Below are 26,261 nucleotides of genomic sequence, written 5' to 3' on the forward strand. Positions count from 1 at the left end.
TACCAATTTAGTTGATAACTATGACTTTTGGTGAAGGAATTAATTTGAATGTAAAGTAGGGTTAACTTGGAGCATTGAGAGTTTCGGTAGTGTTCTATGTTTGGGTCGGGTTGTCCGGTCCAGAACTAGCCCAAAAGAAATAGAGACAAGACAAGGTATCATCACAACAAAACAGGATAAGGTGGACCCTCTGCTATCATCTAAAATAATTTGAGCTAAATCCCTTGATTAAGCTAAATATAGATAATGATTTTGGGCTGTAAACATGGAAGACAGAAGCTAGTAAGAGAAGGAAGATAAGAAGTAACGTAGAATGTATTACCAAAAACAAAACAAAAAAGTAACGTAGAATGACAAAAGAAAAAAAAATGCAGGGTGACAAATCTTATTGGAATTTTTTTTGGGTCGTGGTTATTGTAATATTTTTAATTAGTAAATGTTTAGAATAAAGTTTTCTGGTACAGGTTTCATTATTTTGTTATGGATCAGATGATAGAAATGTGTATTTGTTAACCCATCATCGGCACTGAAGGTATCATGTGGATTGGGCCAAGTTTGGCTTTTTGTTCCCCGGCGCAATATGGGTCATTTTCAGAACACCCTCCTTTCCTCTTTTAACAAAATTTAAGCCCATGTTGGATTTGTGAACCAAAAGCAAACCCAACTTAAAGATTAACTAAACCACCTCGTATTGGAATTGGATCAAGCACTCAAGTGTCCCTGATCAAAAAAAAATGCATTCAAGTGTCAAGACCCAAAAGGGAAAAGGAAAACTAAAATAAAATTGGGTTAAATAAGAGTTTGGTCTTATAAAAAGTGTCTGAATTTTTTTTTTTTTTTGAATTAAAAAAGTGCTTCATTCTCTGTTTAGGGTATAGTATTTGTTTGGGCGAGTTTTTTCTTTTTTTAAAAAAGTAATTTAATATTTAAATATCTCTCATGTTTAAATAAATTAAATGAATTGTATTACTTAACACAATAATACATTATGAATCACATAATTCAAAAGTAGTTATTAACACAGCATAAAAAATTTAACGGGATATTATATAGTATTTACTTATTTTTTTAACTGAAGAAAAGATATAAATAAATAAATAAATAAAGAGTGCAAGAGAAACATGGTCCATGAGCTAGTGGAGTGTCCACTTTCCATTAGCAATCTCAAAGTCAACTTAATAGCTGAAAAATAGTTCCACCCACAATTGAAGTATGAACAACATACATCTTCACACTTAAGAAAGGTAAATAGTTGGGGGGGGGGGGGGGAAACTAAAGTTTTCAAAACCAAATTAATTGATTTTCTAATAATAGAATCTAAATATCCATGACAAAGATAGACGCGCACAAAAAGAAAAGAGAAAAAAAAGAAAGAAAGAAAGAAAGAATGGTATATAAAAGGAGTAAAAAAGTAAAAGTGAAGAAGTTATCTTCAAATTTAGTTTGTGTTCATAGGATGCCTCAATAACATTGAATCTTTGAGAAAGGAAGTGAAGTAGTTAAAGGACTTCATCAAACCAACACCCACTCTTGTTGAAAATGGGAATTTGGAAGTAACAAAAAATACACTAGAAAGTGAAAGAATATGACCTGTTGCAAAATAAGGTTTGAATTATATGGTAAGGTGTTCAAATTGAAAGCCTAAAGAATAATATGATATAATTACAGCAAAGACCTAGGAGCACCACATATATGTAAAATTGTTAATGCTTCTTTCATTATATAAGTTTTAAAAGTCAACCCTTTTCACAAATCACACATAGTTTTCAAAGCCCCTTTATACTGTAACAACTAATCTTCAATATTAAAATGCATGTCTACTTCACACATTTCTTGTTAATTATTTCTTCTTCATTGATGTGCCGTGCCGTTGCAACCGCTACTGACGAAGAACAAATAAAATATTACAATATTATTAATAATCAATTTTCATATATATAGCCATCATTGTTATTATTCATCTATATTATAAGCTATAACATCTCATCCCTAATAATGGATGCATAATAATGTTTGATCAAACTTTGTAGGCCATGTTATAATTTTATTCGCATAACTAGAAGCTCTTTTAATTTATTAATTATTGGCATCTTCATATTGGAATAGATTCTAAATTAAAACCACAAACAAAATGTGATGAACCATACATTTATGTAAGAATAAATATTTTAATTTTGTCATTTTGTGGAGAAAGGATAAACGTATATAACAATTCTTTACTAGACAATTTTCTTTTTTTGGATCAATACATAAAATTACATTATATCATGATGAATAATAAAAAAAAAAAAGAAAAAATAATAATAATACAAAAATTATATGAACCTCTTTCAATGGTGCAATGGGTTTGGACCAGTTGGAACAAGGCGTTTATCAACACCATACCGTGGATCAATCTCGGCCTCGGTCATATGGCTCCGGTGGTGGTGGTGGTGATGGCGGTGCCGGTGATGCCGTTGGTGGTGGAGAAATGGAGAGAAGTTGAATCTAGTGGTTGTTGCTAACATTTTCCTACTATGGGCAGAGTTGGTGATGAAGAAGGTGTCACCATTATTATTGGAGTTGAAACCAAACCACCCAAGAAAGAAAACAATCATCAAGAGCAAAGAAATCCAAAGAATGAAGGTAAGTACATGTTGGAATCTGATGATCATGCCCATGATGATGAAAGATAGAGAGAAAAGGTACAAAAGGGTTGGAAAGATTGCATGGAAAGTGGAGAGAAAAAGAAACGATTTTGATGATGGAATAATAATGGGGTTTTAGTTTTAGTGTAATAATAATAAAAAGAAGAAGAAGAAAAAGAAAAAGAATGGAGAGTTTTGAAGCTTTGACAGCTTGAAGGTGCTAAGTAGTATGCATAAGAAAAGTTTGACATGGGAGAGTGCTTGCTTCCATGAGACTTTATTAGCTTATAAATTATATAACATAATTTAATTTGAGAGAGAGAGAGAGAGAGTTAATATGGAAGGTGCAGTATATGCGGAGAGGAGGCAGAATTGTCGAGCATTCTTCTTCCAATGAAGCTTCCTTTGCGTTCAAGGAACATTCATATGCCTCATTAAAACCACAAACAATTAATTGTCAAACCTTCAATTATATATAACTTGCTTCTACCATTAGACCAGGACAATGCAACTTATGACTATATATATATAGGGCTAGCTACTACCACTTAGGTATATGGTTCTAAATATTTTTACCACACTATATCTATGTATATATCCAACAAGACCTCTTCTATTAAAATATAGAATAATATCATACAACTCAGGTCTTAGAATGTAATATATAGTCATTACTTTAGTTTATCATAATAAAGGGGAATGACTCTTACATAAAGATATTTCTTAAAATGATAAGAAAGAAACTAATAAGATTAGATAGACAAGTTAAAATATCCAAAACATGAAATATTAGGATACGTTTGATTTGTATTTTTATTTTTATTTTTGTTTTTATTTTCAGAACTTGGGAAAAGAAATAATAGGTGAAAACAAAAAATAATTTTTTTTATTTTTTTTCATAAAATTCTAAAAATAAAAAATATTAAAAATACAAATCAAACACACTCTTAAATGGTAAAACTAGTAAAAAATATTTTTTTTTAAGTTAGTAAAGTTAGGATAATTAAATTACTAATTGACATGAAGGAAGGAAATTCCAAGTTTGTTGGGTTCCAAATGCACAAGCATCTTGTATTGATCCAATCACTCTGATCGATTAAACATGTAACGGAGTCATTTTATATCCAAAAAGATAGAGATGGAAAGAATGGAAGAACATCTTGAAAGTTACTTTTGTCTAGTAGAATTTGGTGGGCTCTTAAATTTTGTCAAACCATGAGTTCTAAATTTCCAAAGCTCATGTGTGATAGACAAAGACACTTACATTAATACTAGTACTAGTTTTCAGAGCAAGTGAAGCAAGTAAGCAACTGAAATTGATGAAAACAAAATGGAAACACAAGTCCAAAACAAAAACGATTTATTTTTACCATTATTATTAGAGAAAAAATTCGAAAAAATTCGGCCCTGACAATTACTTTGAAAGACAACGAAATTCTCAATAAAAAAATACATTTTTCGTCTCCTAATTCTTATTTTTATGAGATTGATTATTAGTGATTAACGTGTTACATAAGTATGTTCAGAAGAGATAATCAATTCCACGAAGTTAAATATCAAAAACCAAAAGAGTATTTTTTTTATTAGGAGCTTCGAAATCCTTCGGAAAAAATTATCCGGATCGGAAACTATTCACCCTTATTATTATTATTACTACTACTTCTATAATTTTCTATTAAATATATGTTTCGTCTAAACGCACGTTATGGCAGCATGCTGTATAGTAGTCGGCAGAAAGAGAGAAAAAGAGTGATAAGATTATTTATTTTGACCACAATTTAATTTTTTTTTTTAAAGTATTGACCGACAATTGATTTATTTAATTTAAGGGAAAAAGAAAAGGAAGACTTACAACTACAATGTTTTATTTTCTATTTGATTCTTCCGTTTTAAGCATATAGTACTACATTACCTTGTTACTATTGAGTTTTGAGTTTTGACCTTCAACTTCAGCACCATCAAGCTGGCATTAAATATCTAGATCCGCTTCACATTATAGTTTTATATTAATAATAATTAGTTATAATAAGGTTGTGAACTATATTGTGCCCATCCATATATTTATAATGATGTATATTCGTTGGAACACGCTAAAGTTGCATAGGAGAACAGAAAACACTTGCTTGAATTGTACTCTTCTATCAATATAATGCTTATTTTGATTGATTTGTATGTACGAATAAAAATCTTGATGAAATTTCCACATCTTATATTGTACATCCATCCCTCAAGAATTGAGGATGATTGAGCAACGGAAACATGTTGCCTCGATAGGAATACACACAATTTTTTCAGCTCAAATAATATTAATTGAAATGCTTTAAAAATTTGTATCTTGCTGTACCATTTCTGACTCTTCATCATGCTATTATTGTCTTGAAGCATTGAATAATCACATTTGTGTTGTAAAACTTTTACCGTCATACAATCAAGCGCTGCCCCCATTGAAAAAGGTAATTAACTTTTCACAACCATTATACTCTATTTTTTTTATTGGAGATCTATTTAGAGATTTATCGTTGGTCAATGAATTACTGTATGCACAAGGCAGATTTTAAACAGACTAAAGAGTTGACCACTAAACCAACCCAACTTGATTTAGTATTTTAAATATTAATCTTGTAGTAAATCATGTTTGACTTTGAAGATGCAAGGGAAGAACGAACTAACTTCTGCCCATCTCTCTTTAAATCTTTGGGAAATGGGCAACTTGGGTGGATCTTGCAAGATGGAAGCTTTGTTGAGAGAGAGAATTTGATAAATAGTAATGCCATCACAAAAAAAAAATGGTGTTTCTTTATGGTTTAATTTAATGGTACAAGTGTAAAACTACACCAACACAATGAAATTAAGTTAAGAAGCACACTATTCTTTGAACAGTCATGACCCTGCATAGTCTCAAAGCAGAGTTGTTGGTCATGAAAAATATGATGAATAACTTATGATTTACCAACTATTTCAAAAGTCAACTACCACCAAGTCTCCTTTCTAAGTCACCACAGCAACATGCACAAACCCATAATAATATAATATGAACAGCTATCTATAGTCTTATGGTACAACATAATTTGCAAGCAGCATGACTATAATACGAGACCTTGTTCTTGCATATCACAAATAGGTTAGCCATTACTACATCATCCTGACTAGTTTTCTTTTTGTTTTTATTTTTTCAAAAAAAAAATTCATTAACCTTCTTCCCAGTCGATGTCGTCTTCGTCTTCCTCATCTGCTGGAGGTTCTTCCTCAGCTTGAACATTCAAATTCAAATCTGCAACCTTGAAACCTCCGTTTCCGTTGCCTTTAACAATGCACCCAGTGCACAAATGAGCAGACACATGATAACATCATCAACCAAAGGAAAGCAACATATAAAGAAAAGGAAAAATTCAGAGAAATTTCTATTAAATTTTGGTGATAGTTGACTTGGTAAAAAACAGTTCGGATAAAAAAAATTATAAAAGCTACTTCTCAAAGTCAACCCAACCCCAAACACACACAAAAATTACATGGGATAAAGCTCTACATATGGCCATCCAAGAGAAAATCATGCATACTAAGAATATACTTTCAATTAACCAAGACAAAAATCAAAACAACAGTATAATCAAATTCAGAATCAATCACATATTCAAATGTTAGTCATTGTTTATTTAATTTACTTTTTAAAGGGAGATGGGCCACTTCTCGTATATTTACAAATATTAGCAATCAGATTTATGCCGGTATGCAGGAGTTAAATTTTAAGGACCCAAATTTTAGTCTAATTATATCAGAAAGCTAAAACCATACCTCCAATTGGAGTCTCCTCCCACTCAGTACCATCATCCTCGGCATCGTCACGTTTTGATTTGACACCAACCTGACGGCCAGAAGCACTGCTAGAAGGATCAACTAATTCAGTTGTATTTAAATATTCTTGTTTCTTTTGCAATTCTTGTTGTTGCTGAAGTAAAGCAGCATAATAAGCCTTAATATACTCATCCTGTAAAAACACACAAGGAGGCAGAAATCTTTAGCAAAAAAGCAGACATTCGGATGCCTTTGGGAGGCATGGGCTAGGTATAGCACAGAATTTATTCAAAGCATGAAAAAAATAACAGCTCATATATTTCACAGGCCTGTAAACTCTTATTGTCATCTTGTTCAGTTGTTGACTTTTTGTCATCTGTGTGCTGTGTCGCTATGGAAGTTGAAGTCCCATCCATCTTTGTTTCTTGCTTCACTTCTCCGCGCTGTTCCTTTGTAAGAACCATCCCTGATCTGATCATCCATGGTGGCAAAACCTTTAGAGATGTACTTTCAGTTTCGGACTTAATACCCTCTCCTTTGCCTTCAGTTCCATTGAAGTCAACTACAACCTGTCCACATCGATCAATAGCCTACTTAGCATTTACAGCTTTTGTGAACAATATTCTCAATGTCAAAATCAAGGGCTGCATAGAAGTTAACACATTCATGATGATATAACCTGAGTGCTATATATATATATATATGTCCTCCATATTCAATTATTATTAATTCATTTATGAATTATTTTGTGATAAAAGGTTAAAACTCATTCAACTATGGGCACATAACAGTAAATAGAGAAGGAAAAAGAAACAGAGAACCAAGATTTTCAAGGAAGTTGGCAACCATATTATAATACACACTGGAAGATTTAAGTCTGGTTAATTTGATTGACTCTTTTTTTAATAAAATTAGCCATCTGCAGAAAAATGTTTTTTTCTTTCTACCCCCTCATAGTATATCTCAATTAATCCCAAAATAACTGCAATTCTATTCAACATAACCTATAGACAAATCCTAAGATAAAATTTGCTGCCTTGCATCTGCACAATGGAGCTGGATCACCAAAACAGAAAATAATACATAAAAGTTGGAAAACAGAGGATAAAGAATGCAATGTGTCGTCACTTCCTAGCATGTTTGCATTCCAAAAACAACAACAAAACAGGAAAATGTTACCTTAGTATCTCCACTGTAAGGGATTGATGCTCCATTATATCCCATCTGAGACATTTTAGAATCAGCAGCATTGATATCTCCATTGGCAGCACGCCCTGCAGCACTAGCTCGTGCTTCCCATGCCTGAAGGCTGCCAAATTCTGGAACAGGCAAGTCTTTTACCCGACTGAGTTGGTCCATTAATGGTTTAAGTTGTACCTGCACTTACACAAGTACAATAGTCATCACAAACAAAATAAATTGTGAGGCATTAGCAACAATAAACAAAGACTATGTAAAATCTAACAAATGTGATGAAATCCACACAAAATTAAACCAACGAACAGCAATATCAAAGTTGCATTTGGACTTATAAACTGGACCATGTTTAAAACTCTTAAACGTCATTGAATTCCTTTAAAACTTGCAACTCTGTCAAGTTCAGCTACAAAGAGTGTGTCAGGCCATTTCTAAAGAAGCAATACATAGTACCAACAAATCCAGCTGCCCACTAAATTTAGGCCACCATAAAAATGTGGCTAGTCTTGAAATGACACCAATTGCATTCCTCTGATCTTCTCCTATACCCAGTATAGGAGAATGGAAAACAGGGTTCTCTTGGCCCCCTTGGTCTCCTCCTACTTTGAAGTTAGTGAGTTTCCAGTTGCATGTAATATGGGTTTCTCACATCAGTAAAATGAAAGAGTTTAAAAATTTAAAAAATAAAAAATAAAAAAAATACTCGAAACACAAGATATCTGAAAGGAATTTTGATAAATAATCTCCTGCTACTAAAGTTTATGTGAGGGAAAAAAAAATAAAGGGAAAGGAAGTTGGCCAGGACTTAAAACTGCAAGAGCTACCAGATAGATGGAATCATGGAAACATACAGAACCGACTACACAGCAGCAAGGAAATGGGAGGGAGGAGAGAATTCAGTTGTTACTGGAGAAGGATAACTTTTATATTCAAGTTCGGGACAGAGAGTGTATGCAAGCAGATGTGTACAATAGGTATAATTGTTTTATTGAATTAATAGAGGCATAAACACTAAGGATACATCTGTAAATCGGAACACTAACAGCAGTATGGATAATAAATTCTAATGGTTTCAACAAAGTTCCTCTCAGCTTGTTTAATCCATAAATGCAAGACCCAACTTCGAAGTTATTATTTGCTAGAAAATTACATTTTTCAAAAAGAGTTCCTCATTTACAGGAAACAACAGTGATATCCATCATCAAAAATGACCATTGTAAATGAAATAATCCATCATATAAAGCTAATGACTGAAATGAACAGCATAACAAAACTATATAAGAACCTCCATCTTCTGAAGCATGTCCTTTAACTTTTCCCGTCGTCGTCTCCTTGCGTTATCATCTCCATCTCCTGCTTCTTGAGAAGCTATCTTATCACTTTCAACCTCAAGCCTTCCATTACAACTTTCACAATGGAAGTCCTCATCTTCAAAAGATATTAACCGCAGTGCATCCAAAGCATTATATCTAAAATAATTCATAGCTTCAAGTATTATGGAATGGAAATACATCAATTTAAGTAACTACGAAAAATCATGATAATGAAATTACAATGAATTACTAAAACCTTTTCCCACAGGTTGGACATACATATTCCTGAACTGTGTTTTTATCCTCCAATTCATCTTTCAGCTTATGCTTCATCCGATGAAGTCTGTACCTAACCACATCATATATCTGCAACAAAATTCAACTGAGTTTCAATATACGACAGAGGAGGTAAAATTTGGCTTTACTGATTAAGAAAAGTTGTCCCAGAAACAGGCAAAATAACATTGAGTTTCCCTTCTCTGTGCAATAAATAATAATAATATCATTGATGGAGTTACACTTTACCAATTTATAGAAGAATAAGTGATAAGAGATGAACCTGTGCATAATCCAGACAACAATAAGAGTGTGTGTGCAGCTTGACCTTTTCTTCTCCCTCTCTGGCTGTCGGATGACCATCAGCTGTAGCAGCTACAGCAGCACTATACATTTTTGCACCCTTTGCTGTCTGTGGTAAAAATCAGAAGATAGGTAACAGATGGAGAAAACATTTACATGCTCAATTGCCCATAAAAATCTATAAATAACCAATAATAATTAAAAATAAATAAAAATAACACATTTACAGATCAATTTAAAATTAAAATAGAATGAACAAACTTTAGATCTTAGAGGCAACAAACAAAATGATAAATCCTCTAAAATAATAATCTTAAAAGAACATAGCTACTCTTCATTATTCGAGGTCTAGAGAATACTATAAGAAAATACAAATTTTGAAGGGGAAAAAAGAAGAAGAGAAAGATGGCACGATAGAAGCAAAACAACAATCATGGTAAAGAAAAAAAACACAATCACATGATCCCAAATAAAAAAATCCTTTCACATCTTTACAATGTCAAGATTATGGGAAACATCAAATACAAAATGTAAAGATATAACTAAATCAAGTCATATTTGCAACAGCTTAAATGTTCACGCAGTATAGGCTCCATATAAGCACCAGGAATAAGCATTATCCATAATTAATTTTTAAGGTGATAAATAGAAAACACACGATGATTCTGATGAAGAGAGAATTTTACATTGCTATAAGCTTATATTAGTTGCCTCTCCTATTACCAATTCATAAAATGCCACCAATCAACGGATAGAACCAAACAATTACCTCTCTCCTATGATCTCGGGTAATGATCTTTTCTTCTTCAAAAAACCGCAAGATCCGCCGAAGTTGTTTTGTATGCAGTTTGAGGTCCTTTGCCAAGTCTTCTTCTCTAACCCATTGTCGTCTGGAGCAGTAGAGCAGTTCAATGAAAACCCAAACAAATGAACAAATGCACGTTCTACCTTTACAATTACATACATCAAGTTCAACCAATATCATTCTTGCATTTCCTCACATCTGAATCTCAAGCTCAAAAATCAAATTGTTGGTTTCATGAAACCTAACTATGTCAGTTTCATTGTGCAGCACTATTCCAGGAAAATTAGCAGCATTTAGCCCATCACACTGAGAAAATATTAAAAATGAAAATTCCAGTATCGCAAGTTCACTTTACAATTCAAATGAGTTTACCCCTGTTGACTTCAGTATCATAACCACACTTCCTTACCATCCCCGATTTGAAGTTCAAAACCAAATCCAGACTTCACGAAACTTAACTAGCCTAGTTTCACTGTGCACTGGTCCATGCAACGATGCAAACTAACATTATACACCTTTTCAGTTTTTATTTTTATTTTAAAATTTTCATATAAAAGCAAACTCCATTATCTCCAAGTTCTTTTTACTAATTTTATAACTGAATATCGATTCAACCAAGTCTAAATTCCACCGGTTTCAACGGAATTTAACACGAAGTAAGGGTCTTCAGAGAAAAAAAAAATGGAACCTGGTGAGGGCATCGAGCACCACCACAGCGATTCCTCTGTTATCGGTTCTTCCGGTCTTGGGCTGATTATCACCTTTGCTCGTTAGGTCATCGTAGAAAGCCCTCGCCATTAATTTAACAAGCCTGAGCACAAAATTCACACACACAAACAACTCTCAGTGAAATTGAAAAATACCTAAAATAGTAAACAACTTTTAAGTGGAATTAATTAGTACAGTTCCAAACTTGGAAGAGAGAGAGTGAGAAAGAAGGGTTCGTACTTGTTGTAGTGGTCAACCATAGTCGCTGAGGGTTTTAGGGTTTCCGAAGAGGGTTTTGAAGGGTTTTCTGGTTAGATTGTTGGTAGTGACGTGCTCTTCATTGTTCAAGGAGAATCTCTTATCCGAGATGTTCAAACAAGATGCATTTTGTAAAACACTGCATTTTATACAAGAGAAAATGGTAAAGGTCATCTGAATTTATTATTTGTATTACTCATTAATCTAGTTTTTTTTAGCAATATATATTTCAATTTATATTTTTAAACATTAATAGTTAATTACTGATAAAAATAATAAATTTTATTAGTTTTTTAGAATTCCTCTTTATATAAATTAGCTTTAAGGAATTAAATTAAATCAGACATTCTTAATTTGCCCCTCACTAACATTCTATAATTTTTAATTAAATATATTTCAGAAAGAAAATTTAATGTTGGTTGAAATTTTTAAGGATCATAGTTGATGACATAAATATATTACATTGCTCTTTTCTTTTTGGTATAACATTCCATTCACTCTTAAACATCCATGGCATAAGGCTATCTTTAGGTTGATAGAAATTAATGAAGCAGAGTCAAATGAAATGAGGTTTGATGAACATATTATTCTATTTCAAGAGAAATTATTTAGTGTGCATAAAATATTTGAATGAATTACATTCATACCCTAATTAATAAAATAATATTACAAGTTACATCTAAACATATGTATATTCAATAACATTATACTTTTTATTATATGAATAGATCTTGACCATATATTTTTTATATTTTGAATGACTAATTTAGATTTCGTAAATAATTTATCCTTTTATCTAACCAATTTACCATACTGTAACATAATTAAGAATTCAAATATTAATTTTGAATTTTTTTTTTTTTGAAATGATCATAATTTATAATTTAAAATAATTCTAATGTTAATTATTGTTCAAAAATATCAAGAGAAAGCACACTTTGACATAGTTAAAAAGGTGGTGATAAAAACTGATATTATTCATCATAAAGCCCTAAAATCCAGAAGCATATGCTCATTCCATGAAGATTATGATTATGATGTTTTAAGGACTAAAGGTAATTTCAGGTGCAACAAGTAAATGAGGTTGTTAGTAGGCAGGGGACGACATAAAAACCCCGCACTATATCGTCACCCACCAGAACCCAACCCCCCCCCCCCCCCCCCCCCCTTTTCTGTCTGTTTATATATAAGAGAGCATCCCAGTGCCCAAAAAATCGCTGATCTTTCTCTCTCTTCAAAACTCGAACCACACAGCACAGCACAGCGTTAATAATACACAGAGGAAGAAGATCGATTCTCTTTTTCTTTCTCTGTCTCCGTGTCATGGCGAAGCCTCGTAAGCCAAAGAACGAGGACCCTAAACCCGAGAATTCCGGCGCCCTAGTTCACCACCAGAAGCTCTGCCTCTCCATCGACCTCCACAAACGCCTCCTCTACGGGTCAGTTCACTTCCCTTTCTCCTCCCGTTTCTCCTCTCAACTACAAATGTTCTCTGCTTGCGGTTCTTGATTAGGTTTTCTTGTTCTCGTGGTTCCCCTTCAACTTAGATTTGATTAGATTCGAGCGAGGGGTTCTCTTTCTTTCTTTCTTTCTTTTTTAGTTTTTTATTTTGTTGTGGCTTTTTGAGCTGCAGGTATACTGAATTGGAGATTGCCGTGCCGGAGATTGGGATCGTTGGCCTGCACGCTGAGAATTTGGGGATTGAGAGTGTTTCCGTTGACGGTGAGCCCACTGAGTTCGAGTATTATCCTCAGCAGCACCAGCAGCAGGCGGAGGACGATGACAGGAGGTGGAGCTCCGTCGATTCGCCTGCCTCGGCTGCTGACGCTGCCGGCTCAGTGTACTTGTCTGCTCTGGAGAAGGAGCTGGTGCCGAATTTGCTCATTAACTGCTGCAAGCCGGCCAAGGCTGAGAGTGAACAGCTCGAGCAGCAGCCGATCTCTGAAAATGGGTTTCATTCCTCTGCTGAACCTAAGCAGGTTATAGTTGCTGTCCTGTGCGCTTGGATGCTGAACAATTTTGAAAGTTTAGTGAAACTATATATGCTGTAAATATTTATGTAATTTGGAGTGACATGAGTAAATGGACATACATTGGGTTTGATATGTGCTTGCCACGTGTGTACTCTGTAGTAGTGTGTTGAGTTAGCTATGTGCCCAAGTTAATAGAAATGCAAAAAATGTTGAACGTTGTGTTCTATATTTTGTATGTACGGATGTATTTATAATGGGTCCCCATGATTGATTTTGTGTTCGATTTTCTTCTTATTGTCCCCTTTTTTAAAAAATAAATAAAATAAAATAAAAAAATTGTGTGTGACACTTGTATGCCTGCTTATTGTAAAGTATGGACTACTATAAAGTAGTGGATAACATAGCTTTTAACTGGAATATGGTGGTAGAATGCGGGAAATGAGTTGTTTGTGGGGAGGTTTACTATTTGTGTTTTCTGATGTAGGTTGATGTTGGGTGCAGAATGTAAGAGTCGTTCGTATTAACTATTGGATAGAGAAGGCGGAGACAGGGATACATTTCAAAGATAATGTTCTTCACACTGATAACCAGATTAGGAGAGCGAGGTGCTGGTTCCCTTGTATAGACGACAATTCACAGCGATGTTGGTATGATAATAGCAGGGCAATGCATAATGCTTTTAATTACTTAATCATCTCCAAGCATTTTTTAAATTTATTATTATTTTTTTTTATTTCCAGCTACGACCTGGAGTTCACTGTAGCACACAATCTTGTGGCTGTTAGTACCGGAAGCTTGCTATACCAGGTAGTGATGAATGATATTTTATGTTTTGGGATTCTAGTTCTGAAAGTATGTTTTATACTGATTTTCACAAGTTTATAATGTTTAAGAATGTTATTTTGTTGCAACTTGCAAGCGTTTGTAGCTTTCTTTTGGATTTCAAGTTGTCAATTATGATATTTTTCTTTCCCAACAATGGACACTGAGTGTGTGAAGGTATTATGAAAAATAACTTACAATTTAATGGCTTATATTTGGATATGTTACAGTTTATGCTAGGACACAAAAGACGCCATTTAGTTTATCTAGTCACCTGTACCTACCTAGTTGAAAAAAGGCTTTGTTGCCATAGTTGTAGGCTTCATTGAAAGAACCTAAGATTTGTAAAATGGGATAAACTTAAGTACTCGCAGAAATTCGAAAACTGAAAGAAGTAGTTGGTTACGGTGTTGGAATTGTTTCTTCCATTCATACGGTGATGAGTGGGGACACTTTTCCGCAACCTAATTGCGTTGAATTTTATGATGTGTCTGGTAGGACAGGGAAATATGCTGCTGGAACTTTGTTTTGTATATTGGATATTGTGGTTCTCCAACTTTTCAATATTTGTTTATTAGATTCTTGAAATAGCTTTAAGATGGAATTTCAGCTTTAAGAAGGAACTGCAATCTGTCATGAGATGCATGTAATCGTATATGTTGGATTGTGGATTGCCTGATGTAAAAAATCTGAGGATTGAGACTACAGAAAATTTTTCATTTTTCTCCTCTTCCTATTTGGATTGGATTATGTACAACCTTCATTCTTTCTTCTTTCTTGTTTGTCTTTTTCTTGGGATAATATGTTCTAAACAAATCGTCATCATGGTATAACTCTGGGTGGTGTATGATTTGTGGGTTACCTTCACTCAGCCATATATATAGCTATGACTCTCAATTGCAACAGAATACAACTCTGCACTGCTGGTGGTGCATTAATTGCGGTGATAGCTTAGTTGGGAGAGCGTCAGATTGAAGATCTGAAGGTTGCATGTTCAATCCATGCTCACCGCATGCATCTCTAGGGTTGAGGATTTATTAAACTGTGGTTCCTATGAGGCATGCCTTTTTTAGTTTCATGATTTTTCTCTTGCCTTTGAAGATCACATTTAGCTTTCACAATATTATGAAGCAGCTTAACACTGTGTGTACAGCTTCCATGACACACAAATAAAAGGGGAAAGTGAGATTTCCTTTTCTCTGTGATGGAAAAGAATGTTATTTCTGTTGATATTTTTCTTTGATTGATGCTACCTTAGACCAGAACCACAATGATTAAAATTGTAAAAAAGCCTTACATCCTAATTGAGTGAGCTGAGCCTTAGTTTTAGAAGGTGTAGGCAGTTCAGAATTAGTTAGATCAGTTAGAGAAAGTGAAACTAACTTAAGATTGGAATGACTTCTCTGCCCCTGAGCTGTACTTCTATATATAGAGTGAACTGAGCACAAGACAAAGTAACAATAATCGTAATACAGATTCAGATTCTCTCACTTAGTCTCTCTCTCTCACTCTCTCTCTCTCAAACACACACACTTTCTCTCTCTTCATTTCTCCAAAACTATCGCATCCGAAACTTCCACTTAATAATTTATGGATTATTACTTCTCCAATTAATAAACAGAATGGAAAAGAAAAGACAAACTGCTAGTTCATTCAATGAGATAACTATACATGATACCCTGTTCTCTGACCTTTTATGTTTTAGATGATCCCTTCTTCCTAGATTTCACTCGAAATTGTCTTCCTTTGTTCGAAGAAACTATCTCTATCTTGTATGCGTTGCACTGTTAAATCTGTATGTTTGAATCTCCTTTCTTGTTCAGGTTTTAAGCAAGGATAATCCTCCTCGGAAAACATATGTATATAAATTGGATGTTCCAGTTGCTGCAAGGTGGATATCATTGGCTGTAGCCCCATTTGAAATTCTTCCTGATCACCAATTCAGTCTTATATCACATATGTGTTTGCTACCTAATCTGTCAAAGATGCGGAATACAGTGGAATATTTTCATAGTGCCTTCAGGTTTAACTTGCGATACTAGCAATTTTCTTGCCTGAAATATATATAGTTTTTTAATTTGTATAATGATTGGATGTTTTTATTTTTATTGGCGAGCAGCTGCTATAAGGATTATCTTTCTGCAGACTTCCCATTTAACTCTTATAAACAAGTTTTCATAGAGCCAGAGATGGCAGTTTCTTCAATGAGTTTAGGAGCATCTATGAATATATTTAGTTCTCAAGTTTTGTTTGATGAAAAGCTTATCGACCAGGTTAGCTTACTATTATACTTCTTTTGTTCCCTTTTTTTTTAATCAGATTCTTTTGAGGAAATGGTGAACTGTTTTTCCTTTCACACGTGAATTTCCTGCATGAAGTTTGGCTGTTTTGCATGCTTATTGATCAGCACTAGTGTTTGTTCTGACAGACCATTGATACAAGGATAAAACTTGCATATGCTCTTGCAAGACAATGGTTTGGTGTATATATCACTCCCGAGGGACCAGATGATGGTAACTTAGTACTTACCAAATATTGTCCTATTGCTTGTTCAGTTTCTGATTCATTGTCGATTTTGTAGAAAACCTGTTTTCTCCAACTTATGGCTGAATGCTTATTTTCAGAATGGCTTTTGGACGGGCTTTCTGGTTTCTTGACAGATTTTTTTATTAAGAAACATTTGGGAAATAATGAGGCGCGGTATCGTAGATACAAGGTTTGTGTTAACTTTTGGGATAGTCTGATCTGTACAAAGGCTAATTTATTCACCTAGCATATTGAGCTGAGACAAGACAATTAATGAAAATACACACTTTAAAGGTTGTCCCAAATCTTTTATTCTAAAATTGCTGCTGGGAGGTGCATGCTTGTTCTTAATTTTCTGAAACTGTTTTGATTCAAATGCCTGATAATGAATCCAGATTTCATACTAGAATTTTCTTCTATTTTGACATATCTTGACTTTTTTCAGTAGCAAACAGCAATTTGATTTCATTCTAATTCAACATTTTTTGTTTTTCCAATTGCTATGATTAAACTTTGTTGTCTGTCATTTTAAGTAAGAAAATGCAGAAGTGAACTTCCTGAGATGAAAATGTGAACCGGATAGTATGTTAATTACATTTTCTTTTTGTATGCTTATGTATAAATCAATCTACAGGCAAACTGCGCTGTCTGTAAAGTCGATAGTAGTGGAGCCACAGCTTTGAGCTGTTCAGCTTCTTGTAAGGATTTATATGGGACACACTGTATGGGTTTGTATGGAAAAATAAGATCATGGAAAGCTGTGAGTTATTCCGTTCCTCTTTTATCTTCAATCCCTCTTTTATCTTCAATCCCGTTTAATCATATAGCATTTCACCAATACAACATTGTGTTTGATTGTTTAGTATTGTAACACATGATTCATATTTTGTTCAGGTGGCAATTCTTCAGATGCTGGAAAAGCAGATGGGTCCTGAATCTTTCCGTAGAGTGAGATTCCTTGGCATTTTCTCAACTTGTGCTTCTGAATAGTGCTTTACTCATTATGTTTTACCATATTCCATAGTACTCAATCCGATATAGTTGCATGGAGCAGCTGTCCCCAATAAACACTATAGCTGATCCCCATGTGCCTTCCTAGTCTGGGGGGATGGGATCTTGCTGAAGGCCATGCTTGCCCAGTGCCCACAACATAGATCCTTTTCAAAAGATTTCACCCAAAAGAAGAGCTTGTGTGGATGTTTGTAGTAAAATACTGAAACAGATGAAATCAGTAATTGTGTACTTTTGTCAGCTCTGATCATTATGCATATGTCCTGAAGTTACATATAAGCTAGGATAGGTTGTGTGTCCACGGAGACCTTTTATCTTTACTTGTAGTTCCTTGCATTTCTCACCTCCCATTATTCATAATCTGCATCTTTTTTCTGTGTTGCTTGTGTTTTAATTTTTTAATATTGAATGAGGGGTTTGACGATTACTATTACTGTTTCTGTTTAAAAATTTCCAGATTTTGCAAACAGTAGTTTCTCGTGCTCAAGATAAAACACGTTCTGTGAAGACTCTTAGTACTAAGGAGGTAATTGCTTCTGGCACATTAAACCGTGAAATTCTAAAAACCTTTTCTAGATTTAGATGTGTTTAAAGATTAGTTCATTTACAAATAATGAGTTCTAGGTCAGTTGAATTTAGTATACTGGTATGTTTTGATATGCAGTTTCGGCATTTTGCCAATAAGGTTGGAAATCTTGAACGACCATTTCTTAAAGATTTCTTCCCTCGGTGGGTTGGTTCATGTGGATGCCCTATTTTAAGGTATAAAATAATGATTCACTTATTGCTTTTTATATTTCATTTTTGGTATGATTCCTTTATTCATATTCTGATGAGTTACTGTTTGCTATTGCTAAGGATGGGATTTTCCTATAATAAAAGGAAGAATATTGTTGAATTGGCTGTATTGAGGGGATGCACAGCATCACAGACGTCAAGTACATCAGCTCTTGATATTAATCCAAATACTGAAAATAGAGATGGTGACAGTGGATGGCCAGGGATGATGAGTATCAGGGTATATGAACTTGATGGAATGTATGACCATCCAATTCTACCAATGGCTGGAGAAGCATGGCAACTATTAGAAATACAGTGCCACTCTAAGCTTGCTGCTAGACGTTTTCAGAAGCCTAAGAAAGGTCTAAAACTAGATGGTTCTGATGATAATGGTGATGTACCTTCCATGGATGTACGCTCCAGGTATCTTGGGTTCCCTTTTTTATAATTTTAATTTCTTATTTTGTTTTTAGTTTCTGACATCTTTATCTGATGTAACAGTACAGAGTCCCCTTTGTTATGGATCAGAGCAGACCCTGACATGGAGTACCTTGCTGAGATTCATTTTAATCAACCAGTACAGATGTGGGTAAGGATAAGCCCATGTCAGTTTCATAGCTAATTGATTTTCAAAGTTATTTAATTTATGAACAGTTGAGATTTGTTACTGCTCTATTATTGTCATGGTTTTAGTCTTGCCTAGTCCGAACCATTTGTGGAGTTTTAATATTTCATAAGATGGGATTTCATCCAATACGATCATGTATATTTTTTAATTAAACTAGGCTTAAACAACAATAATAAGTATTGCTGGTTTAGCTAAGGGATTATGTTAAAAATGTTGTAATATCCACACTTGCTAAGTGCATCTCATCATTGATCTATTACGAGATCCTGTCTTTTTTTTTTTTTAATTTTATTATTATATTATATTTCATCTTTTGCAATGATTTATATTTATTGATAAATGATGCTTTATATGGTTTCCTCAGATTAATCAATTAGAGAAGGATAAAGATGTTATTGCTCAGGCACAAGCGATTTCAACCTTAGAAGCATTGCCCCAGTTATCATTTTCTGTTGTAAATGCCCTCAACAATTTTCTCACCGACTCCAAGGTCTTTTGTCCTTATTATCTGTACATTTTCAATTTTCAATGATTCCTTATGAATCTTAAGCTAACATCTGGAGGTTTTTGGTCCTAACTGAAGGCTTTCTGGAGAGTACGAATCGAAGCAGCATTTGCATTGGCGAGTTCAGCATCTGAGGTACTTAAATGCTGAATTACCTATTGCGTTGTGAATTTTTTAAAATTTCTTGCAAAATACTTGTTAAATTCATACTTCATTGTTGTTAGATCGTGCTTTGATGTAATTATTGGCTTATGATACACTATTATTGCACCTAGGAAAGAAAAGTTATTCATCTAATTAAAGTTTTGCTTTTTCCCCAACATCTATCACAATGTTTAACTCCAACTGAAGTTTTATGTTCTGTAAGAATGCATGGAACACCTAGATACATCTTGAACTTTGAAATCTGTCGAAGAGTTAGTGAAGCTCTTGAATCAACTTATTGCCAAGTATTGAGTATTTGTTGCATTCCTGTCAGTAAAGTTTATGTTAAACCCGTATTCTCAATATACCAATTCAAGTTACTTTTTTCATGATGACTTGATATCAAATTTTGACTTAACTTCATTGGCTAGCAGGAAACTGATTTCGCTGGCCTGCTTCATTTGATTAAATTTTATAAGAGTCGAAGGTTTGACTCTGACATTGGACTCCCAAAGTATGTCTCCTAAAATTATTGTCAAGTTTCTCTCATTTAAATTTGACAAAATGAAGTGATAATGAGTTGTTGTTTTCAATTCTTTCCAGGCCAAATGATTTTCATGATTTTGCTGAGTATTTTGTTCTTGAGGTAATGCAAGGAGGTAGGATGTGTATGATGCCTGCTGTCTTGTGTGATTGAAATATGTATTCATTATACATGTTTCACACACATTTCCTTAATATTTTCTTAGGAAAGCCATCATTTAATGTTTCTTCATTTTTTTTTCTTAAACGTGTCTTTTTATTTACCGTGATTGTATGCAAATGATGTGTTCAATAATGCATTAATGTTTTTATTTGTATTTGTATTTGTCAATATCTACTTTTCTTAACTATTTCATGAAGTTTTCATACTATGGATTTCCATGATATAGTAATATGCACATGTCAGTTAAAAGGTTAATGTTTCTTTCTGTTTCCTCTTTTATAGTGTATTAATTCCTAGAGGCTTTTGTTTAAGGGTAGCTGAGGGCATAAAATGTTGAGGCTGGCTATTTGGAAAGACTATTTTATCTTTTCTTCCCATTAATAATAGTCAAAGTTGCAGTTCCACTTTCTTCTACAATTTTATTGCATTCATACCATACAGAGACTACTCAGGCCTCAGCCTAACCACATTTATTTGTAACTTTGTTACTAATAGCATCATTCCAGCTATATCTAGTAATAGAGTTGAGCAAGCCCATCACAATTCACCATGAAAGTTGAATAACTTATTGAATAGCCAGAGTTTCCTTTCAATTATTCTATTTTATAGAGACAATAGATAAAAAGGGGAAATCTTTAAGTGGAATGGGACAAATCTTCTAATTCTCTTTCCCTACATCTTTGACATCCCTACTTTATAGTAGTGTTGATGTTAAAAAAATTCTGTGGCATTCTTGTTGAACATTGTTATTGGAAATAACAATTCTAATAATTATACACTTGTTGATTTCCAGTACTTGTGTCTTTGTATTTGTTTCAATGTGTTGAGAATTGCAGAATATAAATCTTCGTCATTTCTTCTTTTTTTTTTTTTTTTCCTTTGTTTAAACGCTCCTTGCATCACCTGTAAGTTTGTGTATTCAATGATAGTTTTTAAGTGGCATATATATTCTGCTTGCCTGCTAGTTAATAAACCATTCTTTCATGTTACAACTATGTAGTCATTGATAATTGGATATTGTAGGCCATTCCACATGCTGTAGCTATGGTCAGAGCTGCAGATAAGAAAAGCCCAAGGGAAGCAATCGAATTTGTTTTACAACTATTGAAGGTGATTGTTTATTTTCTGTTGGCTGTATCAATTCCTTCTTCTAAGTTTAACTTAAGATTGCTTCCATGAAGTGGAATTCATCCTGAAGGTGTATACAAAATCCTTTTAAAGGTGCCTTTTGGATTACTCTACGATATGTTATACATCTTGTCAAATTTCCAATTTTTTTTCCCGGTCTATTTGGCTGTACTGCGAAAGGCCAGTTTGAGGGATAGCTTACTTGAGCAATTATGTAAAAAGAACTTTTGAAAGCTCAGTTATTTATGGTTTATTTTATCTGTATATAATATATATTCCTCTGAGTATCTTGAATTCTTGATAAGATAGACTCATAATCATGAAAACAAGGAAATTTGTATGAACTGAACTGTATTCCCCAATTTGATGGGAGTTAAATTGAGTATTAATTGTTGATATTATCTGTGTCATTGCAGGCATAGAGGTTGCTAACGAATGAAATCATTTTAACTTCTGTTAATTATATCTATTCTTTGCTCTTTAAAGCTGTTGTACTGAATCATGTTTTGTTACTTCTAGTTCTATTGTTAATAATTCTTCTTTGGTTTCATGATGCAAGTTGTGTGGACAATGACACTGCTATCTTTTTAAAAAGTGTACTTTCTTTTGGTTTATATAAAAGTTCTGTAGCTTCATTGTTGATGTCATTTCTCTCCTAAACTTTACAGTACAATGACAACAATGGGAACCCTTACTCAGATGTCTTCTGGCTTGCTGCATTGGTTCAGTCGGTTGGCGAGCTTGAATTTGGGAAACAGGTTCATGGACTGTTACTCTTGCACTTCCATGATTACCTGTTTGGATTAGTAGAGCTTACATTGTGTCATTTGTTACTTTTACTATCTATAAACTTAAGCACTTATATTGTTTGCGTGAAAATCAAGCATTGTTTTAAAATATTAAGTTTAAAGTAATCTTGTAGTGGGGGTGTGAAAAAGGTTGCATAATACATTAAAGGGTAGGAAACTATTTGTTTATATTTCATAAGATTTGATACTTATTTAGTTCAGTAATAAAAATATCATAATTCTAAAATAACTAGCTTTTGCTTATAATTAAATTTTTCAAAACATTTCATGCCATTATTAGAGGTATTATTTTTAGCTTAAAACTATAATTTTGGACCATAATTTATTTCTTTTTATTGAAGCATTTTATTTGTTTCTTTTTATCCAAGTTATAGTTTATCCCAAATTAGTTTCTATTCCAGAATAATCCTTGCTTTTAGTTTATAGTTGGAATCAGAATTCGCAAATGAACACTAATAATCATGCATAGGTTGATCGACTTAGTGTGTGCATTATTGTTGATCTTTGTCAAGGCTCTCACTTTTTTTCCTAATAATATCTGTAAACATTAGGCTAGTTAATTTTAACAATTTCTTCTTTTCTGACTTCTTGATGACAGAGTATCCTCCTTTTGTCATCACTTCTTAAACGCATTGACCGGCTGTTACAATTTGATAGGTAGAATGCCACATCTCTTTATGAGTAGGTTGGATTTATCCATGTTACTTTTAAGGATATTTTACATTCTTAAAGTATCTTGTGCCAGCCTCATGCCCAGCTACAATGGAATCTTGACCATCAGTTGTATCCGGACATTGGCTCAGATTGCTCTAAAGTTGTCAGGGTTCATTCCTCTTGTAAGTGTTTTCTTATTACTCTTCACTTCTTGTATCCAAAGGAGGACATGAAAATATTTAACACTTGTTATTTCTACAGGATCGTGTGTATGAACTTGTGAAGCCTTTTAGGGATTTGAAGGCAATGTGGCAAGTTCGCATTGAAGCCAGCAGAGCCCTCCTTGATCTTGAATTCCACTTGAAAGGCATTGATGCAGCATTACTTCTATTTATCAAATACGTTCAGGAGGAGCCTTCCTTAAGAGGTGGTGAATCCGTTCCCTAGGAAATAATCCAATTCAGAAATGAGAAAAGTCCATCTAATGTTGCATGTGTTGAAAATTTGGTTTTGGATGGGTTCGAAGGATTGGGATCCTCAAAAGATCTACCTTCGTATTAATTTGATGGCTTTCACAGTTCAAAAAAATTTTCTGTATTGATCCAAAGTTGAGGTCCTACTAACTTTTTCACTTCAGAGAATCCTAAACAGGGTTCAATTTTAAAACACGTTTCATTCATGCTCATCTGTTTTTCACATGAAGTGAGTGTGGAGGGGAGAGAGAAATGGAAAAAAAAAATACTTAGCTCAAATCTTAACTTTTATTTTATTTATTTGAACTAAGTTTTACTGACAAATTAAACAAATGATAACTCTTATCAACTTTTGAGAAACTATTATACAAAAATGTTAATCATTTGATCAACGAACCCCAAGATATGGTCTTCTAATATTGGTAAACATATATGTATCCTCTTTGTGAATACTGCTTCTGCTGTTTCTGTATATGCTAATTCTTCTATTATATATAGCTTCCTCTAAAGTAGTGTTGGAAAATTTACACTCCTTCATTGCAGGGCAGTTAAAACTTGCGACTCATGTTATGCGACTGTGTCAGATGAAAGAAGGACCGAGTTCTAAGGATGAAATTTCAAGTCAAAATCTCATCTCATTGCTTTGTTTAATGGAAGGACGGATGGCTTTTAATAATGTCTTTCTCCGACACTACTTGTTTTGCATATTACAAGTACTTGCGAAAAGGTATGAATTCGTCTATTTTTAATGCTCCTTACTAGAAATCAACAGCTAACTTAATTATGTAGTCAATCTGTGTGGAAATATTTCATACTCTTGCACAATTTTGTATTCATTTTTTTTCATTTACCTTCTCAACAAAAGAATTTGTTGGGACTCCTTTTTTGGTTTCCTTAGTCTCCCTTGAATTTTAGTCACCTTTGTGATGACTGACATATACTTTGTCCATTGACTCTACCTTTGTAATTCGTTGAAGTCAATGAAATTTGGATGTTTCCCTGTTGTAGGATATTTCTTTCAGCTCATGTTTTCCTTCTCTTTTTTACTTTTTGTTCCCCATTTTGAAAAACTATCTTTGTCTGGATTTTTTTTCTGCAAATATTATGCATTCAGGTATTTTGAGGTTTGGTATCCTTTTTTTCTGGGCACAATGTTTGGTGCTTTACTGTGGGGGCAATGGAACTTGTTATTATGGTTCTTTTTTCTTTATGCCTTTATATATGTTGTTGATAACTTAGTTTTTTGGTAAATAACTTGGTCTAATGATTGTCACTAATCAAGTATATTATGAGGTTATTTCGTATATTCCTTTTTTTTCTAAAGAGATGATTATGAATTTAGTTTGTGCTTTTCTGCAGACCTCCAACACTGCATGGGGTTCCCCGAGAAAATAGAACATTACAAATGGGTCTCACAGATGCTTTTAACTATCAGAGGAACATATTTGTTCTTGATCCAGATAGTAAACCTTTGGAAGTGCCAAGCTCTACCCAAAATCCAGCACAAGATTTGGCCGTGAGTGAGGGTTTGAAGGATGCGATTGATGAACTTGCCAAGAATGTACTTAATGAAGCTGGCAAAGAAGTGCATGACGAAGCTGTGAAGGAACCTCCACCAATACAATCTCCAAAACAACTGCAAACAGAAATTCCCCGGGCGCCTCCATTGGAAGCTCAAAATGCAGAATGCCCCCAGGAACTACTAACAGAGGCTCATAATACAGAGTTTCACAGGGAACCCCCAACAGAAGCTCGAAATAGTGAATTTCACCAGGAGCCACCAATAGAAACTCGGATTGAAGTTTCCAAAGAAGCTGATACTATATCCAATAGCCATGAACGGAAGACGAAGATTAAAATCAAGGTTAAACAATCTTCTGCAGCCAGTCGAGCTGATACTGATAATCAAATAGCGGAACGATCTTTAGGCGCTGGTCGTAATGATATTGATCATGGGCCTACAAGTTCGGTTTCAGTGGATGCACCCCCGAGGAATTGTGCAGAAACTGTAAGCACTGGTCATCACAATATTGAGGAAGTTAATTCCTGGCACGACCGTGGTTCACGCATGACTGCTAGCATAGGTAGTGCAAAAATTGTGAGTGACGGCGATGAATTAGTCAAAGAATTACAATGCACCGCCGACTCAAGTGTAGTTTATTCGCACCCTTTGCCAGAGGATCCATCATCATCTAGCATTATCCAGGACAACAACATAGACGCCGATGCACGGCGATATGCAAGCCTCCAGACTCTCTCAATCGCACGGCGTGACCCTGATGAAGACTCATTGAGAAAAGAAGCTTCGGGCCGTGGGAAAGAAAAGCACAAAAGCAAAGAAAAGAAACGGAAGCAGGAGGATCATAAGGATCACAAGGGACGGCACCATGGTGACCCAGAATATCTAGAGCGAAAAAGGTTGAAGAAAGAGAAGAAACGTAAGGAAAAAGAATTGGCAAAACTGCGGAGTGAAGAAGCAAAAAGATCCTCTCTTGAAAATTCAAGTAAGAAAGAAGAACCTCCTCAGCCGAAACCTGTTGTACCCAGTGGATATAATAATAATAATAATTCTAGGATAGCAGAGGTCAGAAGGGTTGATTCCAAACCCGAGACATCAGAAGGTATATCTGGTGCTCCAAAACTTCGAATTAAATATAAAAACCAAATGCTTGGCAAGTCTTAGAGAATTACATTTGTAGAATGAATATTTTTGTTTTTTGTTTTTTCATGTGTAATTATCCCGGCGGACTAGTAGACATTTTAGGCACTTACCATTATTGATTCAATGAGCTTTAATTGTTTGTTCTTTCGTCTGGTTTTAGT

General features: G+C 34.1%; 2 protein-coding genes, 1 long non-coding RNA gene and 1 other non-coding gene across 6 annotated transcripts; 2 read left to right on the plus strand and 2 right to left on the minus strand.

Moving 5' to 3' along the window:
* Positions 1-1,593: 1,593 nt before the first annotated feature.
* On the minus strand, positions 1,594-3,256 carry LOC140177950 (uncharacterized). The gene is made up of 2 exons (XR_011869688.1): positions 2,326-3,256; positions 1,594-1,882 (listed from the first exon to the last, which is right to left on the minus strand). It is a non-coding gene; the product is annotated as an uncharacterized lncRNA (long non-coding RNA).
* Positions 3,257-5,405: 2,149 nt separating this feature from the next.
* LOC112738268 (uncharacterized) lies at positions 5,406-11,473 on the minus strand. The gene is made up of 10 exons (XM_025788635.3): positions 11,262-11,473; positions 11,002-11,124; positions 10,278-10,398; positions 9,489-9,617; positions 9,186-9,295; positions 8,902-9,085; positions 7,599-7,796; positions 6,749-6,988; positions 6,420-6,612; positions 5,406-5,928 (listed from the first exon to the last, which is right to left on the minus strand). Exons 1-10 carry the CDS (start codon positions 11,279-11,281, stop codon positions 5,816-5,818), a joined length of 1,431 nt encoding a protein of 476 aa, XP_025644420.1. The 5' UTR covers positions 11,282-11,473; the 3' UTR covers positions 5,406-5,815.
* Positions 11,474-12,298: 825 nt separating this feature from the next.
* LOC112738269 (transcription initiation factor TFIID subunit 2) lies at positions 12,299-26,247 on the plus strand. Of its 3 annotated transcripts, none has more exons than XM_025788636.3 (25): positions 12,299-12,718; positions 12,913-13,258; positions 13,754-13,899; positions 13,993-14,059; positions 15,898-16,097; positions 16,194-16,347; positions 16,503-16,587; positions 16,699-16,790; positions 17,235-17,360; positions 17,495-17,548; positions 18,069-18,137; positions 18,276-18,373; positions 18,470-18,814; positions 18,893-18,980; positions 19,384-19,509; positions 19,603-19,659; positions 20,103-20,182; positions 20,272-20,314; positions 21,398-21,484; positions 22,171-22,260; positions 22,910-22,968; positions 23,057-23,147; positions 23,227-23,392; positions 23,982-24,165; positions 24,798-26,247. In XM_025788636.3, the coding sequence occupies exons 1-25, from the start codon at positions 12,603-12,605 to the stop codon at positions 26,119-26,121; spliced, it is 4,293 nt and encodes a 1,430-aa protein (XP_025644421.1). In that variant the 5' UTR covers positions 12,299-12,602; the 3' UTR covers positions 26,122-26,247. The 3 variants fall into 3 exon arrangements, 2 of the variants coding, with proteins under 2 accessions (XP_025644421.1, XP_025644423.1); XR_011869689.1 differs by having other exon boundaries at positions 12,417-12,718; positions 23,987-24,165; XM_025788638.3 differs by lacking the exons at positions 20,103-20,182; positions 20,272-20,314 and having other exon boundaries at positions 12,417-12,718.
* TRNAF-GAA (transfer RNA phenylalanine (anticodon GAA)) lies at positions 15,015-15,087 on the plus strand. The gene has a single exon. It is a non-coding gene; the product is annotated as a tRNA-Phe (tRNA).
* Positions 26,248-26,261: the final 14 nt, after the last annotated feature.

The sequence above is a fragment of the Arachis hypogaea genome, chromosome 13, assembly GCF_003086295.3.
Source record: "Arachis hypogaea cultivar Tifrunner chromosome 13, arahy.Tifrunner.gnm2.J5K5, whole genome shotgun sequence".
Taxonomy (NCBI): domain Eukaryota; kingdom Viridiplantae; phylum Streptophyta; class Magnoliopsida; order Fabales; family Fabaceae; genus Arachis; species Arachis hypogaea.